This window comes from Hyperolius riggenbachi, chromosome 5 (genome assembly GCF_040937935.1).
Source record: "Hyperolius riggenbachi isolate aHypRig1 chromosome 5, aHypRig1.pri, whole genome shotgun sequence".
Lineage (NCBI taxonomy): Eukaryota > Metazoa > Chordata > Amphibia > Anura > Hyperoliidae > Hyperolius > Hyperolius riggenbachi.
Window position 1 is genome coordinate 187,013,731 of NC_090650.1, and position 25,848 is coordinate 187,039,578.

General features: G+C 43.1%; 1 protein-coding gene across 4 annotated transcripts in view; it reads left to right on the forward strand.

The window, feature by feature from the left end:
• Nucleotides 1-21,407, forward strand: part of STX17 (syntaxin 17) — a 102,519-nt gene extending 81,112 nt beyond the window's left edge. For all 4 annotated transcript variants that reach the window (XM_068236493.1, XM_068236492.1, XM_068236491.1 and 1 more), the window contains one exon: nt 20,929-21,407. In XM_068236493.1, the coding sequence (XP_068092594.1) occupies nt 20,929-21,177 (249 nt within the window). In that variant the 3' untranslated portion in view covers nt 21,178-21,407. The remainder of the gene's footprint in view (nt 1-20,928) is intronic.
• Nucleotides 21,408-25,848: the final 4,441 nt, after the last annotated feature.

The window sequence follows — 25,848 nt, forward strand, 5'->3', positions numbered from 1 at the left end:
ATAACTGCAAACAAGCGTTTGTGATAACTTGCAGCAAGTCTTTTACAGAGCTCTGGAGGAATTTTGGCCCACTCATCTTTGCAGAATTGTTGCAATTCAGCTTTATTTGAGTGTTTTCTAGCATCACCCGCCTTTTTAAGGTCATGCCACAACATCTCAATAGGATTCAGGTCAGGACTTTGACTAGGCCACTCCAAAGTCTTCATTTTGTTTTTCTTCAGCCATTCAGAGGTGGATTTGCTGGTGTGTTTTTGGTCCTTGTCCTGCTGCAGCACCCAAGATCGCTTCAGCTTGAGTTGACGAACAGATGGCTGGACATTCTCCTTCAGGATTTTTTGGTAGACAGTAGAATTCATGGTTCCATCTATCACAGCAAGCCTTCCAGGTCCTGAAGCAGCAAAACAACCCCAGACCATCACACTACCACCACCATATTTTACTGTTGGTATGATGTTCTTTTGCTGAAATACTGTGTTACTTCTACGCCAGATGTAACGGGACACGCACCTTCCAAAAAGTTTAACTTTTGTCTCGTCGGTCCACAAGGTATTTTCCCAAAAGTCTTAGCAATCATTGAGATTTTTTTTAGCAAAATTGAGGCGAGCCTTAATGTTCTTATTGCTTAAAAGTGGTTTGCGCCTTGGATATCTGCCATGCAGGCAGTTTTTGCCCAGTCTCTTTCTTATGCTGGAGTCTTGAACACTGACCTTAATTGAGGCAAATGAGGCCTGCAGTTCTTTAGATGTTGTCCTGGGGTCTTTTGTGGCCTCTCGGATGAGTTTTCTCTGCGCTCTTAGGGTAATTTTGGTCGGCCGGCCACTCCTGGGAAGGTTCATCACTGTTCCATGTTTTTGCCATTTGTGGATAATGGCTCTCACTGTGGTTCGCTGGAGTCCTAAAGCTTTAGAAATGGCTTTATAACCTTTACCAGACTGATAGATCTCAATTACAGTACTTTGGTTCTCATTTGTTTCTGAATTTGTTTGGATCTTGGCATGATGTCTAGCTTTTGAGGTGCTTTTGGTCTACTTCTCTATGTCAGATAGCTCCTATTTAAGTGATTTCTTGATTGAAACAGGTGTGGCAGTAATCAGACCTGGGGGTGACTACAGAAATTGAACTCAGGTGTGATAAACCACAGTTAAGTTATTTTTTTAACAAGGGGGGCAATCACTTTTTCACACAGGGCCATGTAGATTTGGAGTTTTTTTTCTCACTAAATAATAAAAACCATCATTTAAAACTGCATTTTGTGTTCAATTATATTATCTTTGACTAATAGTTAACATTTTTTGATGAGCAGAAACATTTAAGTGTGACAAACATGCAAAAGAATAAGAAATCAGGAGGGGGGCAAATAGTATTTCACACCACTGTATATCCTCAGCTTTTGTACCAGGTTATTGTGGGGAACAGTGTCAAAAGCCTTTGCAAAGTCCAAATGTTAGGAATGGTGGAATTACCTCAGCGTCAGAAAGCAACACGACCGCCACTTCCGCGTCTGACATCATGGCGGCTGTCGCCGCATCGTCGACTCTGTACTTCTGCCAATCTGATCTGTTGCCGACTTCTGCCTGAATACTTACTCTGATTCTGCCTTACGATTCTGTACTGTCACAAGGGCCCTCGTGGCTGACCGCACTTAGCCTTCTAAACGGTGCCAGCGCACAGATCGTGCGAACTCTGGTCGCAGTCAATGCGCAGGAACCGTTAAGAATTAGCCGCAGACAACTCAGAAGGGAGCCTGTGAGACACGGGTAATTACAACGTCACCTACTGGTTCAGAGTAAACTGCCACCACCGCGGTTACTATGGGACCGTGGGGCCCACTAACTGACTGACTAATCCTGTGAATAAAACGGTTAAACACACGATATTCTGTCTAGCCAACAACAAACAAACAGTAGCGTATCTTCAGAGACCCGGGATCATTTCTGTGTGTGCTGATAAGCAGGGTAGCGAAACAGTGAATGACTTGGGGAAAGTCGTTTATTCACGCAATATAAATAATTAATATATACAGACAATTATGAAAATCAACAATTATTAAAACAGTAATAGCCAGTATGAAAAATAAAAGAAGGGAGAAAAATACTTAGTTCCTGGAAAGATGTCCTTATTGTGGGAAGAATCATAAAGTTCTAGGTTTCAAAGTCCAGAGTTCAGACCAGGTGGATGCCAGCATATCCTCAAGCTGGCATCTGATGAGTGCAAGATGGTTCAGTGTGGAGGACACTGAGTTTGGGTCCTCAGCCATTCTTATGCCCCTGCTTCAGTAGGAGGGAGTGAGGGCGGGGAGCCATACACCCCCTTCAAAGATGAGATGAGCCCTCCCCTTGTACTGGGGCTAGAAATCATATCTACCCATATATGGGCTCTATCTCACAGAACCGTACAGGTCAGGGCAGATTTATTAACATTTTCAGGTCTGTCTCGATTTACCCAGCGCCCTGATACCAGACATGAGGGGTGGGACCCCTGTGGTATCATCAGGGCACTTTGAAACTGCCTAGCTGGCAGTCCTTACCTCCGAAGGTTCTGAAACTTCCTCAGAACCAGCACCGGGGCTCATGCTACACTTCCCCCATGTTTGGTGAAGCGGCCATCTCAGGAACCCCAGAAATATTACAGATCTGGGAAGTTATGGATTATGCCATGAGACTGAGGTTGTGTTCTAGCTGCTAACAGCTGACTTTCCTTTGATCTTTAGCAGAGAGCAGAGTGTCCAGACCTCCCGTGGATTCGTAGCCTGCTTGGCTGCACCTAGGCATCCTTTGGTTAATTAACATCTCCATGAGATCAGCTAAGTGTCACCTGGTTCCCAGAGCCAAAAGGGAAATTGGGCCTTCCACAGGGAATATGTCCAAGCTAATTAACACCTCCCCCCAGGCTTTCACTCAGCTAAGACAGATTCCCCAGCTGTTTTAAGCAGAGGGATACTACACGTCAACTCTTGGTTCTATTGATCTGAGGCGCACTTGATGCAGGAATCGAGTGCGATCGTTCTTTTCTTCACGGGCGGTTCCAGGACGCGCCTGCGTCCCCGCAATCGTCCGTGACATGTACCTTTACCAATTTGATCTGTTGCCAACTTTTGCCTGTCTGACCTCGCTCCCACCAGTGGGCCCTCGCCACTGGGGGTTACTACCTCTGTATTGCTATTATAAATATTGATGTTACATAGTTACATAGTTATTTTGGTTGAAAAAAGACATACGTCCATCGAGTTCAACCAGTACAAAGTACAACTCCAGCCTGCTCCCTCACATATCCCTGTTGATCCAGAGGAAGGCGAGAAAACCCTTACAAGGCATGGTCCAATTAGCCCCAAAAGGGAAAAATTCCTTCCCGTCTCCAGATAGCAATCAGATAAAATCCCTGGATCAACATCATTAGGCATTACCTAGTAATTGTAGCCATGGATGTCTATCAACGCAAGGAAAGCATCTAAGCTCCCTTTAAATGCAGGTATAGAGTTTGCCATAACGACTTCCTGTGGCAATGCATTCCACATCTTAATCACTCTTACTGTAAAGAACCCTTTCCTAAATAAATGGCTAAACCGTTTTTCCTCCATGCGCAGATCATGTCCTCTAGTCCTTTGAGAAGGCCTAGGGACAAAAAGCTCATCCGCCAAGCTATTATATTGCCCTCTGATGTATATATACATGTTAATTAGATCTCCTCTAAGGCGTCTTTTCTCTAGACTAAATAAACCCAGTTTATCTAACCTTTCTTGATAAGCGAGACCTTCCATCCCACGTATCAATTTTGTTGCTCGTCTCTGCACCTGCTCTAAAACTGCAATATCTTTTTTTGTAATGTGGTGCCCAGAACTGAATTCTATAGTCCAGATGTGGCCTTACTAGAGAGTTAAACAGGGGCAATATTATGCTAGCATCTCGAGTTTTTATTTCCCTTTTAATGCATCCCAAAATTTTGTTCGCTTTAGCTGCAGCGGCTTGGCATTGAGTACGATTATTTAACTTGTTGTCGATGAGTACTCCTAAGTCCTTCTCCAAGTTTGATGTCCCCAACTGTATCCCATTTATTTTGTATGGTGCTAGACAATTGGTACGACCAAAATGCATGACTTTACATTTTGCAACATTGAATTTCATCTGCCATTTATGTGCCCATATAGCCATCCTATCCAGATCCTGTTGCAGTATGTCCCTATCTTCCTGAGAGTTGATGATTCTGCACAATTTTGTGTCCTCTGCAAAAATAGCAACATTGCTTACTACTACATCTACTAGGTCATTAATAAATAAATTGAAGAGCACTGGACCCAGTACAGACCCCTGTGGAACCCCACTGCTAACAGTCTCCCATTTTGAGTACGATCCATTGACCACAACTCTTTGTTTTCTGTCCATTAGCCAGTTCCCTATCCATGCACACAGACTCTTCCCCAGTCCTTGCATCCTTAACTTTTGCACCAGACTTTTGTGGGAAACCGTGTCGAAGGCCTTTGCAAAGTCCAAGTATATCACATCTACAGCATTCCCAATATCCATATTAGCATTCACTACCTCATAAAAGCTGAGCATGTTAGTCAAACAGGACCTGTCTTTAGTAAACCCATGTTGATGCTGAGAAATAAGTTTATTTTCTACTATGAAGTCATGTATAGTATCTCTTAATAACCCCTCAAATAGTTTGCATACAACTGATAAGCTTACAGGTCTATAATTTCCTGGATCAGATTTTTTGCCCTTCTTAAATAATGGGAAAACGTGCGCTGTTCGCCAATCCACTGGGACTCTGCCAGTTGAAAGAGAGTCACAAAAGATAAGATAAAGGGGTTTATCTATAACTGAACTTAATTCCCTTAGGACCCGAGGATGCATGCCATCCGGGCCAGGTGCCTTGTCTATTTTTAATTTATTTAGTCTTGCCTTCACTTCTTCCTGCGTTAAGTATTTAATATTACAGTTAGAAGATTGAGACTCTTCTGCCTCTGTAATTTGCAACAGTGCTGTTTCCTTTGTGAAGACAGAAGCAAAGAAAGTATTTAATAACTCTGCCTTACCTTGGTCATCCACCATTGAGTACCCACCCTCATCCTTTAGGATTCCTATACAGTCGACCTTTCTTTCTTTTTTTAGAGTTGATGTACTTGTAAAACTTTTTTGGGTTAGATTTGATATCCCTAGCGATTTGATTTTCAGCTTCGATCTTTGCCAGCCTAATTTCTTTTTTACAATTTTTATTGCACTCTTTATAATTGCTTAGTGCAGCCTCGGTCCCCTCCTGTTTTAGGACCTTATAGGCATTCTTTTTCCTCTTCATTTTATCCCTAACCTTTCTATTCTGTATTGCTATTATAAATATTGATGTGTAAACGTATGCACCAATCACTTGCATAATACATCTATTAAAGTATACTGACTTCAGTAGCGCGCTGAGCTGATCACTGCTGATCATTACACCAAGTACACTACATTTATAGCTTTCCCAAGATATACATTTTCATTCACCACTTCATAAAAGCTGAGCATGTTGGTGAGACAGAACCTGTCTTTAGTAAAACCATGCTGTCGAACTGAAATAAGATTATTCTGTTCATCTTTTGTTTAAAATAACTTTTCAGTTTGCAATTCAAAAATTGCCCAAAAAATAGGTGAAAAGTGCGGTCACAATTATTTTGAGTATTTTTTTCTATTGCTTAGTTGCTTAAAAGACATTTTATTGATAAGGTGAAAAAATATCACCTAGGAGAAAACAGAGGAAAAAAAGTGATGAGTCAGTTTTTACTCACTCACAAGTATTGCCCACAAAAAGCCTGATTTCTGGTGGAAAAAAAAACAAGGTATAGATCATTTTGGTGTGATAAGTAGTGTTAAAGTTATTGGCGAATGAAAGCGAGAATCCCTGACAGGTGAAAAATTGCTCTGGTCTGTTAGATTAAAAACCCTTGAGGATGAAGTGGTTAAAATGTGGAATATATTACCATAGAAAGTAGTTAAGACAAATTCTATATTTGCATTTAAAGCGGTCTTGGTTGCTTCCTTTCGATTGGAAGACACCCACAACTATAATTAATAAGTAATTTCCAATGGAATTTATCCAGGGATTTTATCTGACAGTCCTCTGGAGTCATAAAAAAATTCTTTCCCTTTTAACCACTCAGGACCACCTAACGCAGAATTGCGTCATCTCACGGTGAGCAAGATTAGCAGGGAACGAGCGATCCCGCGGATGTGCGTTCCCTCCAGGGGGACAGAGAAGACAGCCACAAATAGCCTGCCAGCCGTGATCGATGCTGGCAGGCTTTAAACTGAAAAAGACCCGCTGATTCGTTTGTACAGCGCTGAGATCTACAGCAGTGCTGTACAGGGGACAGCTCTGTCACTGAGCTGTCTCCAGGAGAGGCTCACAAAGGATCGTCTCTCATAGGCTGATGCCTATGAAAGGCGATCGCAGAGATTGGCTGTCGGGGGGGAGCGAAAGAGAAGTATAAAATAAAAAGAAAATACTTTTTTTATTGTTAAAAAAAAAAAAAATTACGAAAAAATAAATAAATACTGATCGCAGAAGCAATCAGATGCCACCAACAGAAAGCTCTGTTGGTAGCAACAAAAGGAGGCAAGATTCATTTGTGTGCTAAGTTGTATGGCCGTGCAGCACACTGTTAAAGCTGCAGCGTGCTGAATTGGTCATGGGAGGGTGTAAGCCTGTGGTCCTGTAGTGGTTAAAGTGTACTTGTGGTGACATGACGAGATAAACCTGTGTATGTACAGCGCAAAACAAATGAATTAGGCTGCGTTTCTTCTACTGCCTGAAAGAGTTAGGCTAGGTTCACAGTGATTAGTTGCATAACGCACAAGCTATAATGCCTTATAATGATTCTGAACTGCAATGGAGACTGGACATAGACTTTTTTTTTTTTTTTTTTAAGAGAATTTTATTACAGTTTTTACAATTAAACACAAAGAGGAAAAAACATTTAAAGAACAAAGAAGATACAAGTAGATTGTCCTTCAGTAACCGTTAAATCCGAATCAGTCATTTCAGCAAACGTTACAACATATGGTGCATACAACAGTCACTGATACAATAATAAAGGGAAGAAATAGACTTAGGTACTTTTTTATGGTTTCTGAGTCCTAATCTTATCTGTCATAGGACCAAATATTCATTCATAGGAAAGAGGATATCATAGATGAAGATCTTGTACCATTACTGTAATGTCGAGGACATAGACTTTAAAGAGAATCTGTACTCTGAAATTCTTACAATAAAAAGCATACCATTCTATTCATTATGTGCTCCTGGTCCCCTCTGTGCTGTTTCTGCCATTCTCTGCTGCAAACCTGGCTTGTAATTGCCAGTTTTAGGCAGTGTTTACAAACAAACTAACCAGCTTCTAATAGGCTCAGCTAAGCAGAGTGTGTTAGTCACACAGAGCCTGCAGGGGGTGTGTACAGCTTCTAGCTAATCACAAGCAGCCCTGCACATTCCAGTCTGACTGCCTCAGCCTGACTGTGCCGACTATAGAGAGAAGATTAGATCATATAACAGAGATAACACAGCTACTGTGCAATTAGGAAAAGCTGCAGTAAGCCAGACCACATTAGAAAAGGCATAGGAACTTATAGCATAGAAGAAATAAAGATAAACAATTTGTTACAGAGTCTCTTTAATACAAAGCCTGCATGCAGTGTTAGAAAAATGCGATAAGTTACAGCGCAGTACTGTGAACGGCCCCATAGAATTGTATGGACTGTGAGCTGACATCCAGAATTATTCTGCAACACAACTGACCACTGGCAACAGGGCCTTAAACTTTAGGCATGCAGGTGACAGCTTCTCTCTTCTCAGACCGTTGTCGGATTATAGCATAAACCTCACTGACAAAGAATTACAGCCATTGAACTCTTTTTCTAGCTGAGAAGAGCTTGTGACTGCAGGGGATGGATAAAAAAGGTTAATAGATCATGTATTTTAGCTCTGGGACACTTAGCCTCTTTAGCGGTAATCCCGACTCAGGCTCGGGACAGATATCCACAGCTCAGACCTGTAATCCTGTGTGTTGCATGCAGGAGCTGCTGCAGATTTCTCTGTGGTATTTTTTTCTTGTTTTTAGGATCTAAAAGCATGAGAAAAATTGCATGGCTTTGAAACTCTAAATCTGAAAATAATCAAAAAGACAAAAAAACATTAAATCTAATTTATCATTGTTTCAACATAAAATAGAAGTATGTGATATCTAAAGGAGTTGGAATATACTCAAGATAGTTATTTATGTCATCATTTTTTTTTTTCATTTCAGGTTCACTTTAAGGCTAATTGGCCAAGACCTATAAACTAACAATTTTACTGTTATTTTATTCAAAAAACATGATTAGACCAAGAACTCCAATGGAGACAGAGAGTGCTATAGCTGATAAGTTCCTGTTGCCCTTCGGGGTCACGAGCCAAAAAAGCCAAAGTCAAGTCAAAAGCCAAAGTCAAAAAATGGGCTTTAGACACTTCTTTTTGACATGTGAGTTTAATTAAATTTTTTAATAAACAACTACCTTTTTCCATGAGCTGTGCTGCTGACTTTGCTTTTCATGTTATTTTATTGATATTCATTTCAAGCTTTGGTGGAGCATTTCAAACATTTGAAATACCACACGAAAAAGCCTTTTTAGAAACCGATGTGGTAATAATAGTAAAATTGTAACGGTAGGGTGTCGCAGCTCAGATGTCTGATTATTTGGTGATCTGCAGAATAACCAATAATGCAGACGCTATACCTGATTATGTGTGATCTGCAGAATCACCAATAATACCAGTATAGCAGCACAAGGAGCTGAGTGAGTAGTGCTTGGTGCAACCGTAACTTAATAGTTTGATGAGACCTCACCAGAGGGGCTGGTGAGTACCCTGACTGTGTACTAGTGTACAGTAACTTTAATAGATTGGCGAGACCTCACCAGAGGTGCTGGTGAGGTACTATCGGTACACTGACCGTATAATAAAGTACCAACCCCAGCAAGCTGGAGATACTAACACTGAAGAGAGAGAACCTCCCGAGGAGCGGGGGATTCAGACAGTACTGCAGCCTAGTGATCACCTGAAGGGCAGGATAACAAGACTGTACTGCAGCCTAGTGATCACCTGAGGAGCAGGCGATTCAGACCGTAATGCAGCCTAGGAGCAGGAAGTACAACCGTACTGTAACTAGAGATCACCTGAAGAACAGGCGTTTCAGACTGTACTGCAGCCTAGAAGCAAGAGCTACCGGTCACTACCAAATAACTTCACCAGAGGAGCTGGAGAAGCTAACACCTCACCAGTGGCAAGGGCCCACTGGTGAGTATGTGAAGTATGAAAAGTTCTGCCAGTTCATGTGCGGCGGGGAGTCCATTCAAGGGGATGAAGTGTGCCATCTTACTAAACCTGTTGACTACCACCCATATGACCGTTTTACCCTCAGAGGAAGGCAGTTCGCCCACGAAGTCCATGGACTTGTGTCCAAGGTTCCTCGGGCACCGGGAGTGCCTGCAAAGTACCAGCAGGAGCCCGCCTAGACGTCTTGCTCCTGGCACAAATAGCGCAGCTCCCTACAAAGTCTTTACAGTCAGAATTGATTGAGGGCCACCACACACTACGACTTAATAGCTCCTGGGTACGAGCCACCCCAGGGTGACCAGCATTTTTAGGAGCATGAAATGTTTGTAAGACTTTATATCTAAACTGGAGGGGAACAAAAAGAACCCCCTCTGGTTTTCCTTCAGGGATCTCCTGTTGGAAAGGGGCTAACTCAGACGCCCAATCTACCCCGATCTCCTCCTCAGAGGGTTCTGGATCCTGCTCAACGGCCTCATGCACCTGTAACTCAGTAGCCGCGAGAGAAACCTGCTCCAGACAGTGAACATGGCAGTATGGAGACCAACTTATCAACTGTCTGGTACTCTTCCACCGTGCTTCTTTAACCACGGCATCCCTAGGATGATGATGGAAGTGGACATTTCAAGTACCAAAAACTGCATTTGTTATTTGTGCAAAACCCCAATCTGACACAACAATACAGGAGTCTGAGTGATGGTAAGCGGCAGTAGGGATTCGTCCACAGCCGTAATCTTAATCTGTTGTCCCACAGGAGTTAAAGGAAACCCAAACTGATCAGCAAATTTTTTAGACATGACATTAACCGCGGAACCCGAGTCTATAAAAGCCTGGGTAGTGTGAACCTGGCCCTCCCAAGTGATAGAGCATGGAAGTAACACACGTTTGTTATTTAGAGGTAAAACTGGATCGCCTAGGGTAGTACCTCCAGCTACTCCTAGGCGATAGAGTTTTCCGCCTTCTTGGGACAAGCAGAAACCATATGCCCTTTGTCGGCGCAATACAAACATAGTTTCTCTACACGCCTTCTATTTTTCTCGACCTCTGAGAGCTTGGCCTGTCCAATCTGCATTGGCTCATCAGCGGGTGGAGAGGAAGGCGTAGAAACTGAGAAAGTACAAGAAGAGAACCTTCCTGGGGCCTTAGCCCGAGTTTGCTTTTGATAGCGAACTCGCCTATCAATTTTGATGGCCAAGGATATGGCCTCATCCAAGGTCTTGGGCTCAGGATGACCCAACATGAGATCAGACACGGCATCAGACAATCCTGATAAAAAACAGTCTAAGAGTGCGTATTGCCCCCACCTGGCTGACAATGCCCATCTCCTGAACTCAGCAGCATAAACTTCAACTGCCTGAGGGTCTTTAACTTCCTTTCAGAAGTTACTGTCAAATCAGGATCATTGTAAATTACGGCCATAGCCTTAAAGAATTCTGCCACTGAAACCAAGGCTTCATGCCCAGTAGGAAGACTATAAGCCCAGGACTGCGAATTTCCAGACAACAATGTCTTAATGAAGGTGACCCTCTGACCTTCTGTACCAGAAGAGACGGGTCGTAATTCAAAATATGACAAACATCTATGCTTAAAATTACGAAAATCCGAGCGATGCCCTTAGAATTTCTCAGGTGGAGGCACCCTCGGTTCGATCACAGAAGGGGTTGAACCTGGTGCATTAGGGTCTAGTAAGCAGTTAACTGACTCAGTCAGTTGCTCAATCTGAGTCTGTTGTGCGTTAACCGTCTTGATGAGTTCATTAACGGTGGTGGCTAACACATCGACCCGGTTGCAGAGTGTCTCCATACTTTTTCTGGTCTGCTGTTCTGTAACGGTAGGGTGTCGCAGCTCAGATGTCTGATTATTTGGTGATCTGCAGAATTACCAATAATGCAGACGCTATACCTGATTATGTGTGATCTGCAGAATCACCAATAATACCAGTATAGCAGCACAAGGAGATGAGTGAGTAGTGCTTGGTGCAAACGTAACTTAATAGTTTGGCGAGACCTCACCAGAGGGGCTGGTGAGGTACTATCGGTACACTGACCGTACAATATAGTACCAACCCCAGCAAGCTGGAGATACTAACACTGAAGAGAGAGAACCTCCCGAGGAGCGGGGGATTCAGACAGTACTGCAGCCTAGTGATCACCTGAAGGGCAGAATAACTAGACTGTACTGCAGCCTAGTGAATCACCTGAGGAGCAGGCGATTCAGACCGTACTGCAGCCTAGGAGCAGGAGCTACCGGTCACTAGCAAATAACTTCACCAGAGGAGCTGGAGAAGCTAACGCCTCACCAGTGGCAAGGGCTCACTGGTGAGTAGAATGGTCAAACAGGCAAGGGTTGGCAACAGAGAGGACAGAATAAGAATATAATCGTAAGGCAGAAGAGTAATCAGGCAGAGGTTCAGCAACTAATCAGATGGGTAGAGGTACAGAATCAGTAAGCTTAGAGCGAAGTCAGAGGATAGCCAGAATCATACACAGAATAATCAATAACAATGTAATAATCTCCTAGTCTAGGTGTGAAGTCCTTGGTTTCAACACCTGGGATCTAGTCTAAGGTCTGAGCGCTAACACGAGATGTATTCACGACAGCAGACAGTGTCTGAATAAAGCCCGGAGGCTTAAGAAGCAGAGGAGACCTCACTGGCACGCCCCCTGCAGCCAGCCAATCCTGGGCACCGTGAGGCTCCCCTGACGTCAGCTGACCAGCAGGTCAGTTGACAAGCCTCCTCTTAGCATAAAGGTCCCGTCTGTGCGCGAGACTGTGACCCCTTGTGAGAGCAAAGGTTCTGTCCTCTGGCGTCCTAGACACCGGGAGGACGGCCAGCGGCACGGAGGCGGCGGCGGTGCTGTTCGCCGCAGCTGCCCCGTTCATTACAAAAATATTTATACATTCACATTTTACATTTACATTTTAACATTCACCCCTAAAATGTCATACTTCTAATGAATGTGGTATTTCAAGCATTTGAAATCCTCTTCAAACGGCTTGAAATTAATTTCTAAGATAATTGAAAATAAAAGTCACAGGATAAATATGTTAAGCAAATTACATTAGACAGGTGAAAATAAGGCACAAAGTTGCCTGTGTGTCTGCAGCGAGAGGAAGGAAAAGTTGTAATGAAATCAGGAAACAAAAGGTGAAAACTTACTGATTTAATGGATTGCGAAGACACCTCCGCGTGGTCTGACAGCGAGGCGGCTGGTTCCGCGCTCAGACCGGCGGTTTCTCCGCAGCAGCATGTGTCTGGTTTGTCTGAGCCTAGTAGTGCACACAGATGGAGAGCTACGCAGGCAGGCCCTTTATGCCAGTAGGAGAGGGATCAGCTGATCAGGACGATCAGCTGATCCCAGCGCAGTAGGTGATTGGCTGAATGGGACTGGGCGGCGCTGAGGAACGCTCAGCTATTTGCCTGTCAGTTGCTGGTTGTCTGCCGTTGCGAATGCTTATGTGTTAGCACTCAGACCATAGTCAGATCTCATAGTGTGTTAAAACCAGGTGGACCTGGGAATTCACACTTAGCCAGATTACTGTGTTATTACTGTGTTATACTTTAGACCAGTTCCAGGGTGTTGAGACCACGGACCTCACACCCAAGACTAGATACTGTGTCATTGCTGTGTTATTCTTTAGACCAGTTCCTGGGTGTTGAGACCACGGACCTCACACTCTAGACTAGGCCTCTGCTTGATATCTGTTATGACCTATTGCTCTCTTGACCCTTCTTCTGCTTTCTTATTCGGTACCTACGCATATCGGATTACCTGTTGCCAACCCTGCCTGTCCCTGGTTACCGAATCAGCCTTCTGTGTCTGTACCTTATCTGCTCGTGTGTTGCCGACCCGGCCTGGCCGACCCTTCTACCTGTGACACCCCCCCCCCCCCCCGGTGCAGTGTCCAGTAGCTGCAGGGACTCCCTGTCCCTCAGAGGGACCTCTCTGCAATCCAGTCAGGGACTCTATCTCATAGGAGTCCTTTGACTGCAGTAGAGTCTGACTCCCAGCAATTCAGGGAATCACTGGCTCTCTGGTTATCTCCAACCCTGACTAGGAGATACTCGTTATACGGTCTAGGGTCACCTGCTCCTCAGGTGGTCCAGGCTCATATACTGTTGCACCAAACACTTACACTTTATCCGGTGTCCAGAGGTTAGTTATACTTGTATTATTGGTGATTCTGCAGATCATCAATAATCAGGTATATATCTGTATTCTTGGTGATACTGCAGATCACCAATAATCAGATTCTCTCTGTGTGCTGATACCGATCGTTACAACTGACCAAAATAATAATCGATTAATTAAACTAAAAAGTAACATGGGGAAAACAAGATAACCATGTCCAGTGTACTCCCCCCACAAATTATCCAGGTGGGCCGGTATAGGGAAATACAGGGCCTGCGCTTCCGTAGGGGCTGGGCAATTGCCCAGGGCCCCAGAACCGGCTAATGGAGCCTCTAGTCTCCTTCCAATTGATAGTGTCCTCTGTACACATACCAACAGTGCATCCAGGAAGGAGCAAACATAATATGACTAGTTTTCCAAATAAAAATAAGCCTCAGGTAATTGCAGAGAATATGTAGGCATGATTGTTACTAATCCAGTCAGAAATGGCAAGATTGGGCAGATATCTAAAGGTTTTTGTAAGTGAAACGCCACCTTATTAGGAGATTAGTTAGATTTAGTTTACCTCTCCAAATTACTAGGATTAATACCAATTATAATTTAAAATTGCTAATCTTAAATTTAGAGCCTATATACTCCAGCCTCATCTAATTTTGATTATAAGAGAAGCTTTCCCCAGGAGGGTAGCAGCACACAGAGAGGAGATGGAGCCAAGCAGAAGAATAGTGAATACTAATGATGCAGAGACTCGCAGCTCTCCTATACCATATGTCAGCAGCAGCAGCAGATCGGGAGAAAGTTTGAGAAGGATCATCTGCTTTACCCAGTGAACAGCGCTGCTGCCCCCTACAGTTTACTACCTGAATTACTATCATGAAATTCAGGCTGCAAATTCTAGGGGGCAGCAGTGCTGTACACTGAGTACAACAGACACTTTCTCCTGATCTTCTGCTGTCACATAGGACTGAGAGCTGTAAATCTGTACATCATGCCCTCTAATTAATATTCAATACTCATGGCTGGTCCCACCTCCTCTCCATGAGCTGCTGTAATAGAAGGGGAGTGAGGAGGAGAGCCAACAGTCTGGCGCTCACCAGAATTAGCAGGATGGAGCGCCCAGCTAATGGAGCTTGGGGTGAACACTGCATCTCTGTATCCATAATGTCATATCTGTTCAAGTACACTTTCAAGAAAGCATGTATGTTGTCTAGTGTAAGTATTGAAAACAATTCCTAGAAAGGCAGGATGCATATATCTACTGTTACACTTCTTTATACAGTAGTACAATACAATAATACAATAACATTTGTAAAGCGCTTTTCTCCCATAGGACTCAAAGCGCATAGTTGTGTCTCAGATTAATACAGGGTTGCAGGCTGGGTTGTGTTACAAAGGAGATAGTCAGATGTTCATGAATGCCAGACTAAAGAGGTAGGTTTTCAGTTTAGACTTAAATGCTTCCAGGGATGGAGCTGTCCTGATTGGGTGTGGCAGGGAGTTCCAAAGTGTAGGGGCAGCATGACAAAAGGCTCTGTCTCCAAAGGTTTTGAGGTGGACTCTGGGGGTGACCATGGTGTTACGTCCTTTTGATCTAAGATTGTGGGGAGTGTGATGCAGTTGCAACAAGTCCTTCAGGTATCCAGGGCCCAGATTGTGCAAGGATTTGAATGTCAGTAAGCCAATCTTAAACAGAATTCTCCATTTTATCGGTAGCCAGTGGAGTGAGCTCAGGGTTGGTGTTATGTGGCAATGGCGGGGTTGGCTCGTTAACAGCCTTGTGGCGGCATTCTGTACTAATTGCAGGCGGCGTAAGTCTTTCTTATGCAGGCCTGTGTAGAGGGCGTTGCAGTAGTCTAACCTTGATGTGACGAAGGCATGGACTAGGGTTTGAAGATTGTCTAAAGGAATTAGGTGTTTAATCATTGCAATATTTCTTAGATGAAAGAAGGAATGTTTCACAACAGCTGAGATTTGATTCCTGAAGCTTAATTTCCTGTCAATCAGTACTCCCAGGCTGCGCACACAGAGTTTTTCAGGTCTGAGCTCCCTATCCTTAGGGGTGTTGGTTGAGACCGGGGCTGCTTTGCTGTTGAGCCCTGACCCTCGATAACAAGAACCTCAGTTTTGTCAGCAAACTGAGCCTGCACAGTGGTAACAAGGCATGATAGATCCATGTTCTCATTCTGTTTACGCCAAATTCTGACTCTATCGAGACTCATCAGACCGGGCAACATTTTTCCAGTCTTCAACTGTCCAATTTTGGTGAGCGCATGCAAATTTTTCTTCTTTGTAGCGGAAATTAGTGGTACCCGGTGGGGTCTTCTGCTGTTGTAGCCCATCCGCCTCAAGGTTGTGCGTGTTGTGGCTTTGCAAATGCTTTGCTGCATACGTCAGTTATACGAGTGGTTATTTTAGTCAACGTTGAAAATCCCAGTAACAGAGCAGATTGTGAAATACTCAGACCGGCCCATCTGGCACCAACAACCATGCCACGCTCAAAATTGCTTAAATCACCTTTCTTTCCCATTCTGACATTCAGTTTAGAGTTCAGGAGATTGTCTTGACCAGGACCACACCCCTAAATGCATTGAAGCAACTGCAATGTGATTGGTTGATTAGATAATTGCATTAATGAGAAATTGAACAGGTGTTCCTAATAATTCTTTAGGTGAGTGTATAAATATGTATTGTATGAGATATACCGGGGTAGGCCAAACAGTGAATTAATTGAAAAAATATACTAAAAGGGGGGGGGGGGGGGGGGGATTTATTGTGTGTAAATATGTATGTGTGGGAAGGAAAGGGGGGATTTGGGATTTGTGGCAGGTGCAAAAAATATATTATCCAAGAAAATAAAGGTGGGGAACAAAAAATATACAACTGTAAGTGAGTGAACCAAAAGCTGGAGAAAATGAAAACAAATCCCCCCAAAAAAGGGGAAGCACAAGTGTGTTCAAAGTTCAATTGTGTACCAACAAAAATATACAAAGAATATGTGACTGTGTAAACACAATCAAGAAAAAGTTTTGGTGAAAAATGAGGTAGTGGCAGGTACAATATAAAAAAAAAAAAATGGTGGTTGGGCTGTGGGCCAACGTGTGTGTAATGAATTGCAATGCAAGCCAGCAAAAATTGTTTCCAAAAGATATGTGGCTATATTAACAACATCAAGTAGGTGGATAATGTAAAGGCGTGTACACACACTGTATTTTTACAAACGACTGGGGCGGTCGTTTTGCCAACAGTAGCACGTGAGTACAGGCTGTCTGTGTGTACGCGCCTTAAGGTGATGGCAGGTATTGGATACTGAGCAATATTTCACAGATAAGTGCAGATAGTGCAGCATTATATAAATAAATAAATACGAATATAAAATAAATACAATAAGTGCAATAATAAGAAAGTGCATCTAGTGCAATGGCTTACCGAGGTAAAATGTACAGCAGAGGGATAGGGAAAACGCCTTATGCACTCTCAGCATCTGCTGCTTCAATGGAGGCTTTTTTTTCCACAATAATGCCTCTTGTACATCGTCTTACCATCTTTTGGGAAACGCCCATCAAAACATTACTTGCTGGTTGAATAAAAGTAACTTTAAGTCAAAATCTGCCAGGGGTATGAATAATTATGGGCAGCACTGTAGATCATTTTGGTGTGATAAGTACTAATAAAGTTGTTGTTATTATTATTATTATTATTTATTTATTTATAAAGCGCCAACATATTCCGTGGCGCTGTACAATGTAAGAAAACAAACAAGGGATACATAATGATACAGAAAATGATATACATGAAATATGAACACTGATACAAGATACAGCACTGCTGATTACAACTTGATTTAACATGATGACTAAAAATGTATACATTTCTAACAGTGTGCAAGCAATTGAATTAATAACATTCCATGACACAAAAGGGTGAGAGCCCTGCCCTTGTGAGCTTACAATCTAAAGGAATGGGGTGGAAACAAGAGGTGGGGGAAGTATACAGTATATGTACAGGCAGTGCGTAATTAGGTTATTTAGTGGGTGCATGGCCTAAGCTAGAGAATATGCTTGTCGGAAAAGGTGGGTTTTGAGGGAGCGTTTAAAGATTTCGAAGGTGGAAGAGTGGCGGATGTGTTGTGGAAGGGCATTCCAGAGGAGGGGTGAGGCACGTGAGAAGTCTTGTACACGTGAATGTGAGGAGGTAATTGTAGAAGAGGATAGAAGAAGCTCGTGTGCAGATCTGAGATTGCGGTTAGGTTGGTATCTGGAGACTAGTGAGGAGATGTACAGGGGAGAGAGATTGTGGAGAGCTTTGTAGGTTATGGTTAAGAGTTTGAACTGAATCCTCTCATTAATTGGTAGCCAGTGAAGAGCTTGACAGAGAGGGTCAGCAGAGGAAGAGCGAGAGGAGAGATGAATGAGTCGAGCAGCAGAGTTCAGTACAGAATTGAGCGGTGTTAGTCGGTTAGTTGGAAGTCCACCAAGCAATATATTGCAATAGTCCAATCGAGATATAATAAGAGCATGTACTAACATTTTGGTTGTGTCATGGGAGAGAAAAGGTTGGATACGTGCTATGTTTTTCAGTTGGAAATGGCAGGAGCTGGTTAGGGAGTTAATGTGAGGAGTAAATGAGAGAGAGGAATCAAATATTACCCCCAAGCACCGTGCTTTGGGAACTGATGTTATAGACGTGTTGTTAACATTTATTGTAATATCAGGCAAAGGGGTGGACAGGGATGGTGGAAAGACTATTAGTTCAGTTTTATTCATATTAAGTTTTAAGAAACGAGAGGACATGAAAGAGGAGATAGCGGACAGGCAGTCGGGAACCCGGGTGAGGAGGGAGTTAAGGTCTGGGGCCGAGAGGTACAGTTGTGTATCGTCTGCATATACCGTAGGTGGTATTGGAAACCAAATGAGCTGATTAAGTTACCAAGACCGTGCATGTAGATGGAGAAGAGGAGGGGACCGAGGACAGAGCCTTGAGGTACCCCTACAGACAGAGGATGTGAAGAGGAGGCCTGATCTGAATAAGAAACAGTGAAAGACCTTCCAGAGAGGTAGGAAGATATCCAGGAGAGAGAGAGGTCCTTTATTCCTATAGATGAAAGGATCGGTAGGAGTAGAGTGTGGTCGACAGTGTCGAATGCTGATGACAGATCTAGAAGGATGAGTATGGAATAATAGCCTTTGGATTTAGCTGTGAGGAGATCATTAAAAGTTATTGGCAAATTAATGGGAGGAGCATGATATGTGAAAATTGCTCTGATTTTTTAAGGGGAAATAATGTGTGCTGGGGAACTGGTTAACTCCTGATCTTTGTTGGTAAAGTAACATCTCTACAGTATCTTGTAATCATACTGTGATGCAAAATGGAGCACTGGAAATCATCACAAACTAGTATTGATTGCAGAAAATATATCTCTGTTGCTATTCAGAAGGCAGTGGTACAGTCAAATATGTATAATAATGCCCTATGCCATGCTGGTTTCAGCGTAAACTGCTAGTGGGTGAGAGAGGAAAACCCAGAAAGTGGAGGGGAACAAAGAGAATTAACATAATGACTCTTTCTCTGCAATGCAAAATCAGAACAAATTGTTGCACTTTAAAGAGGAACTCCAGTGAAAATAATGTAATAAAAAAAGTGCTTCATTTTTACAATAATTATGTATAAATGATTTAGTCAGTGTTTGCTCATTGTAAAATCTTTCCTCTCCCAGATTCACATTCTGACATGTATTACATGGTGACATTGTTACTGTGGGCAGGTTATGTAGCTGCTTCTAGCTGTTCTGGCTGTTAGAGACAGTTGTAAGCAGCTATTTCCTGTCGGTGAACATTGTTACATTGTGGCAGTTTGCCCAGAGTACCGCGGTCCCAGAGCTTCTTGTGGGAGGGGATTCACCACAATATCAGTCATACACGCCCCCTGATGGTCTGTTTGTGAAATGCAATAGATTTGTCATGTAAAAGGGGGTATCAGCTACTGATTAGGATGAAGTTAAATTCTTGGTCGGAGTTTCTCTTTAAGCTGGTAGTGGTAATAAAGATATCATGACTGTGAGTATCATGAGTAATGTGATTCTTAGCTGTCAGATGCCTGCCGTACAGCAGCAATCTTTTTCGCTTCACAAAGCCTAAAGCCTCATTCACAGTGGCACGTTGCGGAGCTGCATTATAAACTCTTATAACACAGCTTACCACACTGCAATGCTAATGCTATGGGACATTAGTTGCGTAGGGGGACATTCACAGTGCAACGCTAGCGTCGTATTGTAACTTGTAACGGTATGGTAACGCACTGCTTGAAGTGCATTACCTTTAAACGCACACGTTACTAGGTACAAGAAAGCATACTTTTCATCGCCTGTATGCTTTACTGTACCTACTGTATGCAACGGTAAAGCAATGTGCGTTACTACCTTTTTTTTTGCTTTGTACTGCTGCGTTGTGACTTTATCGTCGCATTACAATGCAATGTCCCACTGTGAATGAGGCCTAACAGTATTTTAGTGTTTTTGATGCATGCTTATAATAAAGGCTCAGGTTAAGAAGGGTGCCAGATATAAACGATATTAAAGTTCTCGTTTAGTAAAATGGGCGCCATATGACGTAAAATATTGTTTATAATGCTGAGATGCTACTATTCCCCACTCTAACCTTTTTTTACGTTTACTAAAATGAGGACTATTAAAAGTGATTAATTTACGGATATTGTACTACTTTATTCATATAGTAAAATATCTTTAATACTTACCGATATTTTACTATAACCCAACCTCTCCCTACTCTAACACAGAACCCTCAACTGGTGGTGCCTAATCCTAAAACCCCCTGGTGGTACCTAACCCTAAGACCCCCCCCCCCCCCTCACCCCCCGGTGGTGCCTAACCCGAAGACCCCCTCTGGTGGTGCTTATTCCCCATTTGTTTGTGAAATATAAATTAGTATATGATTGTTATTTAACATAGAATCAACAAAAATTGAATTGATCTGTCAAAATGTAAAAATAAACTTTTTTTTTTTTTTTTTTTTTTTTTATACAAGTTTAAGTTGAAAAATGATAATTTGTATCATAGGTGAGAATTGTGGAAGCTGTTCGTTGTGGTTCAAAAAGCTGAAATGTTAAATATTTTTTTCTGAGAAAGCATAAGGAACAGTTTTAGAAACGATTTGTTAAATAATGGGTTATCTTAATTTATAAATTTGGTACGGAAATGAAAGCTAAAGATAACAAGCAATATAATTGTTTTATATCAACGTGGCGCCCTATTTTTTACACTTTTTTTTGCATTTGTGAGAATGAGACGCCCTTTTTAATAGGCGCCATTAATACGGTATACCTTTTTGACTACAGTTTATATGTTATCATATTTTACAGTAAAATATTGTTTTTATTTGTGTAGTCTTGAAAACTTATCGCAAGTGTTTTTTTTTTTTTTTTGTGTGTGTGTCCTTAGGCATTAAAATACAAACTGGCAGTGCTTCCAGCAGCAGGCGCTCTCATTGGTGGAATTCTGGGAGGGCCAGTTGGTCTGCTGGCTGGATTCAAAGTAGCAGGAATTGCAACTGCAATTGGCGGTGGACTTTTAGGTTTCACAGGAGGAAAAATGTTGCAAAGAAAAAAAGAAAACACTGGAAAAGAAGAGGTTTGCAATACCAAGGACTCTGTACAAGTAGAAGAAAAATCCAGCCAAAGGACTTCTTGAATAGGATACTTAATTGTGTAGCTCCATCAGAAATATATTTAAAAACCAGAGCAAAGAAAGGTATAAAGTTGATGCTTATTTCTTTCACAACTGTTTTAAAAGGACAACCAAATTATCCCAGGGGGGAAAAAAGACATATTGTTCTACTTCCATAACAGATGTATTGTACTGTCCACGTTTTGATTTCAACGAATTTTGTATAGTAAATAAAGAGAATTCTGTTCCTGGCATTTGCCATCTTGGTTCCCTCTGACTGAAGCCAATCCTGATGTAATTTCCTCTCTTACTTTTTTTCTCCTAGAAACTGCACTGCCATAGCTAGCTTGCTTGCTTTGTAAACGCATGTGAGCACAGCATAAATCAGATTTCAGCAGCTCGCTGAACTGCCCTCAGCCAATAAGTGAGGAGCAGGAATGTGGGAGAGGTAATGACAAGCTTGCTTTCCATTGGCAATAGCAAAAATAGAACCAGGCTGACTGAGATAAGATTTATTACAGCAGAAACATCTCTGAATAGGTTGAATGCTTGCAATGCAGGGTAAGGTTGCAGGCCGCATATTAACTTCTTAACGACTGCCCCACGCCAATTGGCGTGGTCACGGCGGCAGCCCCAGGACCGCCTAACGCCAATTGGCGTCAAGTCCTGGGGCTCTAATTTGCATGAGATCGCGCGCACGCTGCGCACGTATCTCATGCTTGGGGGGGGCGGAGCTCCGCCCCCTCTTCAGTCTCCGAGCGGCTACCGCCGCTTGGGAGACTGTTAGACGGCGTGATCGCCGTCTATTTACCTGCACAGCGCTGCGATCGGCAGCAGCGCTGTACTGGGGACAGCCGTGTGACACGGCTGTCCCCTCCTGAGGCTGGTGAGTGATCGGCTGTCATAGGCTGAAGCCTATGACAGCTGATCACACTGATTGGCTGGCGGGGGAGGAAGGGAGGGAACAGGGGGGAAAAAAAAACACGTTTTTATTAATAAAACAATAAATATTTATAAAAAAATAAACACGGGGGGGGGGGCGATCAGACCCCACCAACAGAGAGCTCTGTTGGTGAGGGGAAATGGGGGGGGGGGATCACTTGTGTGCTGTGTTGTGGGACCCTGCAGCTATGCCTTAAAGCTGCAGTGGTCAATTAGGTGAAAAATGTCCTGGTCTTTGGGGGGGGGGGGTTAACACTGCAGTCCTCAGGTGGTTAAACACAGAGCAGTGGGTAAATGGAATTTGATTTTGTGGTTGACAATCACTCTTTAAGGAGAACTTGATGATGTTTTCATAAAAGTATCATTACGGTTAGCAATCTGTAATATTAATTTCCAATCCATCTGTATGTATGTGTATCTGTCCACCCTGCTGTGATTGCCCCCTCTATTGCCCAATGGTGCGTGTCATACGCACAATGTCTAAAGCGATGGAGTGCGCACTTCTATTTTCCTTTGGTGGTACGTTTCCTTGAAAGATTACTTAAACAGTCTGTTTTGTCCTTTGTGTCTTTGTAGGAATTTGAAAATGATAATATGGGCCTTCCCAGTGATAACAAGTGTTTCTAGAAAAAAACTATTCTTTTGTCTGTAGTTTTCATCACCAGGGGCAGACTCACTTAACTATTGTGTCTATTGGGTCTGGGAGCCATGTAACCTATTGGGATTGGACTGGAGTGGTTGTGGCTTAACTTCTGGCCTAAAATCAAACATACTGCTGCTTAGTTGACTCTGGGATTTTTGGCATTGCAGAGTAACAATAGGAGGCAGGAGGAGGATGATTTGACAAAGACGCAGGGGGCTAAAGAGGTGTACGTTTTTTTGTTTTTTTTTGTCCTTTTACCATTTGCTATTTACTTCTCTGTTTCTGTAATTTCTGGTGAATGCAGGGCTGTGGAGTCGGTCCAAAAATACTTCGACTCCTCAGTTTAGGATTCCTCCGACTCCTCTAATTTGCATATTACAATTTTGTTTAACAGTATGTAACGTGAAATTCGTCTCTTAACTGCCAACGCTTAGGAATTTTACAAGACAACTGAAGTGAGAAGGATATGTAGACTACTATAGACTACTATATTTATTCCCTTTAGACTAAAACTAGTCCTTGGTAAGAGTACTTGTAAAAGGTACAGACCGGAACAAAGAACATCTATCAGGCCCTAGGCAATGTAACTGTGGGTACATGTAAGAGTGATGTGCAGGTACTCTGCAGGGGAATAAGGAGATTCTTCCTCTCCTCTATTACTCATTCTTCATGCACAATCTGAACATCTATCAGGCCCTAGGCAATGTAACTGTGGGTACATGTAAGAGTGATGTGCAGGTACTCTGCAGGGGAATAAGGAGATTCTTCCTCTCCTCTATTACTCATTCTTCATGCACAATCTGAACATCTATCAGGCCCTAGGCAATGTAACTGTGGGTACATGTAAGAGTGATGTGCAGGTACTCTGCAGGGGAATGAGGAGATTCCTCCTCTATTACACATTCTTCATGCACAATCTGAACAAGGTTTATGGGTGATAGACAACACCTCTGTGTTCAATGTGCACAACATTCTCAGTGGATTCCCTGCAGCTCTGTGGGGAGAGCATATGTAGAGTATAGTACTACTGTGTAACAAAGCAAACCTGAGACAGATGAAATTAAAGTTTTATACATACCTGGAGCTTCCTTCAGCCCCCTTCAGGCTAATCCGTCCCTCGCTGTCCTCCTCCGCCACCTGGATCTTCTGCTATGAGTCCAGGTACTTGAGCCAGTCTGGTGTAGTGGGCATGCACACATTCCGCCGTCGGGAGCATACTACACCTGCGCAGCACTATTGTGCAGGTGCAGAACGCTCCTGGCTGTGGAAGCGGCACGTAGCCAGACTGCTCTGACTGGCTGAATTAGCTGGACTCATAGCAGAAGTTCCAGGTGGTGGAGGAGGACAGCGAGGGACCGAATGGCCTGAAGGGGGCTGGAGGAAGCCCCAGGTATGTATAAAGCTTTTCTTTTAATTCGCCTCAGGTACCCTTTAATTCATAGTCACCAAACCAAATTTTAACAACATATCAATTTATTTGATTTCATGAGCAAAGACAATGCATACATTTGCATAAACCAGCATCAATGCAGAATTTTTTCCATCTTATTGACCATCTCTATTAGTGACACGGTTACACATCAGGCTTTATACTTACAGCATAGATGTTATTTCGTATATATAAGAGATTCCTGGGAACACATCGTATATACTGTACAGTCACAATCAGATACGGTATGTATATCTGACTTTAAAAATACGGGGACTGCTTTATTGAAGCAGCACAAGTAACTAATTTTGATTGGTTTATTTCATTTTTGTGGACTGAACACAGCTATTACTGTATATATACATTATTTTTAATGACTATTATGTGAGAAATAGAACATTTTATCATATTTTCTATTTTAATTACAGTTACAAATTCATTAGGAGTCGGAGTCGGTGCATATTTTCCCGACTCCGACTCCAGGCACCCAAAATTGCTCCGACTCCACAGCCCTGGGTGAATGTCTGCTTGGGCTTTTGAAGAGAACCCAACATGAAAGAGATATGGATGCTGCTATATTTATTTTCTTTTAACCCTCCTGGCGGTTTGCTAAAAAATCGCCAGGGGGCAGCAAATCTTTTTTTTTTATTTTTTTTTTTTTATTTTTTTTTCATGTAGCGAGACGGCATCCCCCCAGCCCCTCCGATCGCCGCCGGAGATCGGAGATCCGGAGATCCCGTTCAAAGAACAGGATCTCCCGGAGGGCTTCCCCGTCGCCATGGCGACGGGGCGGGATGACGTCACCGACGTCGTGACGTCAAAGGGGATTCCGATCCACCCCATAGAGCTGCCTGGCACTGATTGGCCAGGCAGCGCACGGGGTCTGGGGAAGGGCGGCTGCGGCGCGACGGATAGCGGCGGATCGGCGGGTAGCGGCGGCAATCGGGCACTGCACGCAGCTAGCAAAGTGCTAGCTGCGTGCAGCAAAAAAAAATTATGCAAATCGGCCCAGCGGGGCCTGAGCGGTGCCTTCCGGCGGCTTACCCCGAGCTCAGCTCGGGCTTACCGCCAGGAGGGTTTTAAACAATACCAGTTGCCTGGCAGTCCTGTTGACATTCTGGAATCAGTAGTATCTGAGTCACAATCCTGAAACAAGCATGCTGCTAATACAGTCAGAGTGGAATGAGAGTGCCTGATCTGCATGCGCAGAAGACTCCGACTGACGCGACTTAAGCCAGTTACTGGGGCTGATATCGGCTAGACGGAGGCACGGGGGAGAACCGCAAGGAACTCAGTGGTGCTTATGTGGCTGAAGGAAGCCCCGGGTAAGTATCAAATCTTTCATTTTTAACGTCTCTGTTCCCAACTGTGGTCAATTTTATAAGACGATGCAATACCACTGATACCTTGTATTAGAAGATCACTGTGCGCCTGGTACAGGAGTTATGGATTTTTTTGTAATACATCATAGAATGTATGACCAGATTTCATGTATAAGAAATATGCGGTTTGAAACTGTTTTGATGTGTCCAACAATATTTTAATATCTATGCTTGTTATGCACAAACCTGTTTGGATTGTGTCCTCTAGTTATGTTAAAATCAATAAAATGGTTTGATAAAACTGCAGGAGAAATTCCCCTACTACTAATGCTAGGAACAAACAATGAGATTTTCTGGCA